The sequence below is a fragment of the Phyllobates terribilis genome, unplaced genomic scaffold (genome assembly GCF_046119375.1).
Source record: "Phyllobates terribilis strain yellow unplaced genomic scaffold, ASM4611937v1 Scaffold_7__3_contigs__length_470593459, whole genome shotgun sequence".
NCBI lineage: Eukaryota > Metazoa > Chordata > Amphibia > Anura > Dendrobatidae > Phyllobates > Phyllobates terribilis.
The window spans coordinates 42,048,894-42,056,835 of record NW_027362767.1 but is presented as its reverse complement, the minus strand read 5'-3'; the positions used below and the strand labels follow the sequence as shown (position 1 = coordinate 42,056,835).

General features: G+C 46.3%; 1 protein-coding gene across 8 annotated transcripts in view; it reads right to left on the bottom strand.

The window, feature by feature from the left end:
- Nucleotides 1-941: 941 nt before the first annotated feature.
- EML1 (EMAP like 1) overlaps nucleotides 942-7,942 on the bottom strand; it is a 102,372-nt gene continuing 95,371 nt past the window's right edge. For all 8 annotated transcript variants that reach the window (XM_073638420.1, XM_073638418.1, XM_073638419.1 and 5 more), the window contains 6 exons: nucleotides 7,735-7,823; nucleotides 7,078-7,175; nucleotides 6,605-6,692; nucleotides 6,191-6,286; nucleotides 4,937-5,067; nucleotides 942-3,089 (listed from right to left, as the gene is read on the bottom strand). In XM_073638420.1, the coding sequence (XP_073494521.1) occupies nucleotides 2,964-3,089; nucleotides 4,937-5,067; nucleotides 6,191-6,286; nucleotides 6,605-6,692; nucleotides 7,078-7,175; nucleotides 7,735-7,823 (628 nt within the window). In that variant the 3' untranslated portion in view covers nucleotides 942-2,963. The remainder of the gene's footprint in view (nucleotides 3,090-4,936; nucleotides 5,068-6,190; nucleotides 6,287-6,604; nucleotides 6,693-7,077; nucleotides 7,176-7,734; nucleotides 7,824-7,942) is intronic.

The following is a 7,942-nucleotide window of genomic DNA, read 5'->3' as shown; positions in this document are numbered from 1 at the left end:
TTAGACTTTTGGGCGAACGTTAAAGCCCAGATATCAATTCGGACATTTCCAGGAGGAATCAACAAGGGACGAATTGTCATAAATGATAAATCTACATAAAAGAAATAAAAAACAGACAGGACTTTGTAACAAATTTCAGATTTATTTCCCCTGCTCCCCCCTCCCCATGTAAACATTGCGTTTCAAGCCTTTTAATCAAACAATCAAAACGTAATACGGGTTTTCCTGTTCGTGTGAACGCGATCGTTCTCGTAGACCGGAAGATTAAATAATTTGTAGATAAGTGTTCCCTTCCATGCAGGCGTAACCTGACACAATAAAACCACTATACAAAAAAAACAAAAAAAAAACAGACTCACAATAAGTCGCCGGAAACTAAAAGATAACTGGGATCCGCGCCGCTCGATATGTCCAGTATAAAAAGCATAAAGCTGCGTGAGCTCATCCTCGCCGAATCGGGACTTTACTGCGAGTTTTACTCCTCATGGTGCCGCTCGCTCGGGGGAAGCATTGGAATAGTAAAACAGAAAAGGCACTTGGCTCTACAGCTATAAATCCTTCATTAAACGCCTATGTGGCTACATTGCGGGTACAACTACTCCTCCCAGCGTGCAGTGAGGACATGCTGAGGGTTGCAGTGTCACCGGAGCTAGGCAAGCAACGGTTGAAGATCACAGTCTACAGTAAACACTTTATAAATTAAGGGGGTGGTCAACTGTTAAATCTGCTGTGAGATCCCTTATTATTAATGGACACATTCAGAAGAGGGACTCCTTTTTTTCTGGAGGACCCAGCACCTTTATGCATTACTTGGTTTGCCCATTAATGAGAACGGTGCAGTTCTTCTTTTCTCCTGTGGTGGCGCTGGAGGGAAACGTAACACTTGTTCTCAGGGTTCCTCGCCGATATCATTTGGGGTTCTTGTAGGAATTTTTGTTTACAGAGTCTTAAGGTAAAAGGGATGACTTAAAATTCCAATCAATACTGGGGGCTTGTATGGAGCAGAATTGAGCGCCACCCCATGAGCACACGTAGTATTGCGACAACAGCAAATGGTTTCGTCCTGTTTTTTAGCTTTTATGCCTATTAGGTCTGTACTGTCTCCATATGCGACCTAATCAATAACATAGCATCTTCCTCCTCATCCCCTGGGAATACATATCCTCAAAATCTACAAGCCTTCAATAAAGCCTCATCATTATTGGGTCATAATAAACTGTGGAGTATAACAAGTTCTGCAACTTCCTACAAGGTCTTTAGGTTTTTCTGGATGGAAGGTGTAAAAGGTAATTCCCTGCCAGCAAGCAGAGATCTTGAGAAAATGTGCAAAATAAATATATTAGAAAGTTTAATGTCTTTCTAGTCTAGAATGATGAGGCTTTATTTCTTGCAGACCGGAGAATTAGTCCTCGATCAAAAAACCTACCTCAAAACCCTCACACATGTCCCATACCTCCTCCGAATGCAGTCATTTAAAGGGGTAGTCCAGGATTAGAAAAACATGGCTGCTAGAGATTAGCAAAAAGATTCCCACAACACCTTTTTCCATGGTATATGTCGGTAGTCCACGGCCGACGACCAGAGCACCTGGAAACCTTTTCCGATGTTCTGTTATACCCGGCACCTCTTCTTATTCGTAGGCCCGGTGTGATGTCATCCGTGCGTTGTGCTGCAGCTATGACATCACGTCTGCCTACCAATCAGAAGAAGAGCCAGGAATGGTGCCAGATAGGAGGATGATTGCAGAGTTCTGGTCAGCGATTACTTTCTACCAACCTAGCGGTCCGGAGAATCTTTATGCTCAACTCTAATGGCTGATTTCTTAAAACATAAAAAAAAAAAAAAAAAAAAGAAAAAACAGCGCCACCTCTCTTAATAGGTTGCAAGTGGTATTGCAGATCGGTCACCATTTACTTCAGTGGGGCTGAGCTGCAATAACAAACACAACCCATATCAGGTATTGTTTTTTTTTTAAGGAAGCAGTCATGTTTGTCAAATCCTGGACAGCCCCTTTAACGAGCAGCCTTCCTTCTAATGTAAGATCTCTACCTGATCTGCTCTGATAGAATTCACTTCTGCTCCACAGCGGGCCCCCAAAAGTGACCCATTGCTGACTTTAAAAAAAAAAAAAACGAAAACAGTGCCAACCCTGTCTATAAGTTGTATCTGGTATTGCAGCTTAGCTCCACTGAAGTGAATGGGGCAGTTCTGCAATACCATCCACAGCCTGTGAAGAGGGGTGGTGCTGTTTTTGGAAGAAGGAATTGATTTTCTACATGTTTTTTTCTTCTTTCTCCCCCCCCCCCCCCTCAATTAAAACCAGGAGAGAATTTGAGTACTGAACACGAGAGCCGTGAATCACAGCTTAAAAAGAAAAAAAAAAAGTTATTGCAGGTCGTATACACCTCACCAGATCGAAGACGCACATCGAGGTTACAAACACACGGGAATGAGACGACGGCAGTGCCCAGATGTCATGAACAATCTTATATAACTGGGGGGAAAGAAAAATGACGACAGATAAGTACAAGCACCAACATACTGAAGCTGGATAAGAAACATTCACATTTACAGTTCCTAGGGTGTGAAGACTAATGCAACGTACCGGCCCGGATCACCATCATGGATCCAATACTGCTCATGGCAAAACACGGAGTACACGAGGCGAGTTTAATATGTTCATGTAAGCTAAACTGACATTATACACAGTGAGTATATAGGACCTCAGCGCTTATATAGGACCTTCCTGCGTTACATTGCGTCGGTGCTGCAGCGTGAGCTTTCCCTACCCCTAAAGAAGCTGACGGACGATACCGGGAGGTCGGACTGGCGGTAATATGGGGCTAAGGTGTTGGGGGATTTGGTTCCTGAGGTCTCCACGACTTGTTAAGCAGCAGCCCATGTTAGCTAGAGGAAGGCAGGTGTCGGTGTTTTACGGGATTCTCTTAGCGTCTTCGAGGCGACTAGACAACGCGCCACTGCATGATGCTCATGTCTTTGCCGCCGGTAGAGATTAAATGGCTGTCCTCCAGCAAAAAGCTCACGTTGGTGACGTGGCTGCTGTGGCCACTGTAAGCGTGGCTGGATGTCTGCAAAATAAACCAAGTGTGCATGGTAGGAAAGGATTAAAAAAAAAAACTTGTGAATTAGCATTTCAACTCAAAAATAAGTAACCGTTTTTGTGTACACAGCTCCTATGCAAAGCTATTTCATCTGTTGCCTCTCGTACAGTCTGTAGGTTAACAGAGGAGGAAGAACAGGGGTGTAAAGTCCCCCCAGACACATTAGATATCTGACACCTGACAATCTGCGCTGACTCCTCTATACACGTTACATTGGGCTCGTTTGAGTTGCCCCCGTGTGCTCCATGAGAGCGCCACAAACTCCTCTGGGGGCGACAAAAGGATCGGCCATCGGAAATCCAACAGTCCGAGTCCTTCTCTCTCCGCATAATCTGTCGGGAGGCTGACAGACCAGATCATCATCTAATGTGTATGGCAACTAACATGTACCGGTGAAGGGATCTTTGTTTTCCCGTGATGGCACATAGGCCTGATCAGGGCTGCCATCTGGGCATTACTGCCCTTACTGGCGTATGAGGCCCAGTGAGCAGAGGGTCCCCCCAACCCCCGTCTGCTCACCGGGCTCCAGCAAACTGAACTTACGCCCTCGGACGCTGGTTCACTTTAAATCTATTGTTGTACGGGAGTCTTCCATGACACATAGGGGCATGATGGAATATACGAGACATAGGGGCAGGATGGGATATACGAGACATGGGGGCAAGATGGGGGCAGAATGGGAGATGAGACATGGAGCCAGGATGGGAGAACATATGAGGGCAGGATTAAGACATATGGGGTCCAGAGTGGAGTACATATGGGGTCAGGTTGTGGGACATTATTACTGTAGGCGCTATTTAAGGGATATTATTATTGCTGCGATGTATTTTATTTTTGAGGATACTGTTTTCAGTGAGGGGGTCCTGTTACTGTGCAGGGTGACACTGTCGTTTTTTCTCTTCATCTGGTGTAGTGTAGAAGATGGGTAAAAATTGGGGTATATGCTCTGGAAACTGCTCTAGATAACTATTATTTTCTGCACAGACAAGTCCTGGCTGGAAGAAGTGATGGCGGTCTGCGCTGGATGAACAAGAAAAGCGAAGATGACAGACTTCTGCTAGAGACGTTAGCGGTGAGACGTTGTTTTATCTGTACACTGACACTATACACTACATACAGAGCTCCCGTGTATAATGGCATTTATGGTAATATTAGTATTGTGTTTTTATTAAATGATCAGTATTGTAGTAGTCAGTCACTATGTCATAGTGATATGTGGTCTGGTCATGGTGTGGTGGGATTCCTTGTATGTGGTGTTATTCGGTCACTACGTGGTGGTAATATGTGGTCTGGTAATGGGGTGGCGGTATTTGTTCCTTGTATGTGGTATTATGGTCATTTTTAAAAAATGTATGGGACACATTCCCTTAAAGAAAAATATACTTAAAAAAAGCATTGGGTATTAGAAGAAATATTTAATAGGTTAGAGTAGAGTAGGGCCCGGCCAGAAGAGGAGTCTCCTTGTCCTGGTGGCGGCTTAAAAAATCTTTTGGCTAAAACAAAAGCTGCTGGCTTTGTATGTATGTGATCTGTCGTTCGATGAGAACTGGTAATATGTGATTGGTGAGGACAGGGTGCAGAAGTGGAGTTTTTCCAAGAGTGGGTGGTGAGAGTGTGGAAGGTTTGAGGGGTGGAGGCGGATCTGGGGTGGAGGGGTCCAAAAATTTTGCCAGTATGGGGCCCTGAAATTCCTGGTGCCAGCCCTGGGTCTGGTAAGGAGCTGTATACACAAACGGCAGGCAAGTTGGGTTAAAAGCTAAGGAACGGAGTGATTAGTGGAAGTTACTTAGTTGTACCCATTCATAATCACTTACCCGGTACTGTGAGCAGGGATATGAGAACAGGTGGACTTTGCCAAAATCGTCTCCAGTAGCCAGAAGCTTCTGATTGGACGACCTGCAGATGGCGTTGAGATCGGTCCCGTCGGAGCCTTCTGGCCACACTCCTGGAGGGGAGAAGTCATAGAATAAGTGGAGAAGCCTCCTGGCAATGCATATACTGAATGCAGGGAGAAGGGGTTACATCCTGGATGCTCTGGACATAGAGAGTCACCAGGGCAGCAGGCAGAGCAGCGACATCTGGCGGAGCCCGGCTCTGCTCGAGACAGAATGCAATTTGTCAAATTTGAATATGGAACCCTATGGTTATGCCCATCTCTGCAGCATTATTTTTTCTATTATACATGCTTGTGACATGATCATATCTTGTTTTTCCTGTGGCGTGATGTCAAATTGTACATTGTGACAATTTCTGAATGCATCACCCCCCCGCGCCGCAACGTCACCGGGAGCATCATTCCCCCGCGAAGCGACGTCACGTCACATCACCGGGTGCATCACCCCTCCGCGCAGCGACGTCACCGGGAGCATCACCCCCCCCCACCCCGACGTCACGTCACATCACCGGGTGCATCATCCCCCCGTGCCGCGACGCCACCGGGTGCATCATCCCCCCGCGCCGTGACCGGGTGCATTATCCCGCGCGCCGCGACGTCACCGGGTGCATTATCCCGCGCGCCGCGACGTCACCGGGTGCATTATCCCCCCGCGCCGCGACGTCACCGGGTGCATTATCCCCCCGCGCCGCGACGTCACCGGGTGCATTATCCCCCCGCGCCGCGACGTCACCGGGTGCATTATCCCTCCACGCCGCGACGTCACCGGGTGCATTATCCCTCCACGCCGCGACGTCACCGGGTGCATTATCCCCCCGCGCCGCGACGTCACCGGGTGCATTATCCCCCCGCGCCGCGACGTCACCGGGTGCATTATCCCCTGCGCTGTGACGTCACCGGGTGCATTATCCCCACGCTGTGACGTCACTGTGTAAATGATTACTATCCACTATGGAGACCCAATAATTATAAGCCTTGTCTGACCTTACTGCTGTGGCTGGCCACAGCAGAGCCCCATAACACGTTACGCCCGTCCTGTCTACATTTATACATATAAGCAATGCTTCTCCTCTGGCCTTCACTAGATATATGGCTATATACACCCCTTCCTGCCCCACAGGATGAACATTCTGTTTCTGGATTGAGTGTTCATTCTTAATAAAGTTTTCCTGACCAAAAACTTGGAATCCGAGCGTGCAGGTATAGGTCGCCCACTCCAGGTCTCGGGTGGTTTCCACGCTGACCACTTGCTTGCAGGCCGTGGGAATCCCTGGAACAGGGAGGTGACATTAGGAGAATACAACGCAAGAAATATGCCAACATCCTACCACACTCACTAATAATTCCTGTAGGTGGCGCCATCTACTTTATTTTGCCAATGCTCAAACTATTCTATCTACATTCAAGCCTTTACCAAGGTACCAATGCTGAATGCAGTAATGATTAGATGCCCTAATGAACCCAAGCTATAAACCCAACCGATGACGCGATCTGATCCATGACTTCTCATATACTATATATGAAACACAATATATCCATACGTAATAGTAGTGAACAGGGAGAAAAAAAAAAAGCACAAAGCACTCACAGTACAAGATTTCGTAATCCCCGGAATTAGTCATCAGATATTGTGAATTCACCGACCAGTCCAGGTGCGTAATAAAACTGGAGTGACCCTGAAAATATTTACAAAATTAATAAAAATAAAAAAAAAAGGTGTGATATATAAGCCGCTAACAGGGCAGCGTGTCCAGATATAGGCAGCAGCTGTGCACCTCTCCAAGCCCAACATACAAAGTGTCATACCTAGTCTGATCTGAAGGGGCAGTGTGCGATACTAGGATAAACTTTTTTAGCACCTGCCCCATCAGGCCCAGTATCAGTCACATGACGCGGTGCCAGTTCTGCGACTTAAAAGTATCAGGCTCAGCTAAAAAAGGACGGACTCCAGAAAATACCTCAAAATTAAACCTGGTTTTGAATTTATTGCCTCCGATATACACTGCGCTATATTGAGACACAACATTGTCTATGCATCAGCAAAAAAGAATAAAAAATTACCGAGCATTTGCCAATGCGACTGTATTTTCTCCCGTTCTCATTAACGGCATAAATATAGATGTAGTTGTCATGGGAACCGATTGCGAGGAAATTTCCATCTGTTCAGTAAGAGAGAAGGTGAAAAAAATATATATAAAAATGGGGACGACGCTCCCGGCTATGAGTCAGCGGAAAGCCGAGGGGCGGCAGAAAGAAATCTGTGTGTGCAACTACTTTCCCAGCCGCCTCTGGAGGTTCAACACTTCCCGTCGGCCATATAATAGAAGAGAGCACAGATATGGCTGATAGCAGGGAGCAAAGGAACGCAATAATCTGCAGAGCACAACATGCAAGAGAATATTGTGCTCCTGTCCCTTTAAGCCTTGGTGCATTCATTGTCCCCAACTAAGCTTGGTCCGCACTGGTGGATTGATGCAATCAGATTGTACAGATTCTCTGCATAGATCATGATTGATTATTTGGGATAAATTACTGGGGGGTATAAAATCATTTCAGGTCAGTGACCTCAGATCTAATGTAAAAAGGAACAGCAGGAATTTGACGCTGTGAGCGGCCATATTGTTCTGCTGACAGTTTTCCCCATAAGCAGAAAACTATAACTTCTAGGAAAGGTAGAAGCGGAAGAGCTCGGAAGCCCAAGATGAAAGGAATCCGAACCTGGAGAGTAGCACATGATGGAGAGCTGCTCGTTCCCATCGGTGTGTACAGTCACCAGGTCTTTGGTGTCGGTATCTAACACAAACCATCTGCCAGAAAAAAAGAAAAAATAATCCCAAAGTGAAATATTCCATAGAGCAGTAATGATTGCTGTTATTACATAAATGACCACTAGTGGGGGATAGAGGTTAGTATTAAAGGGAACCTG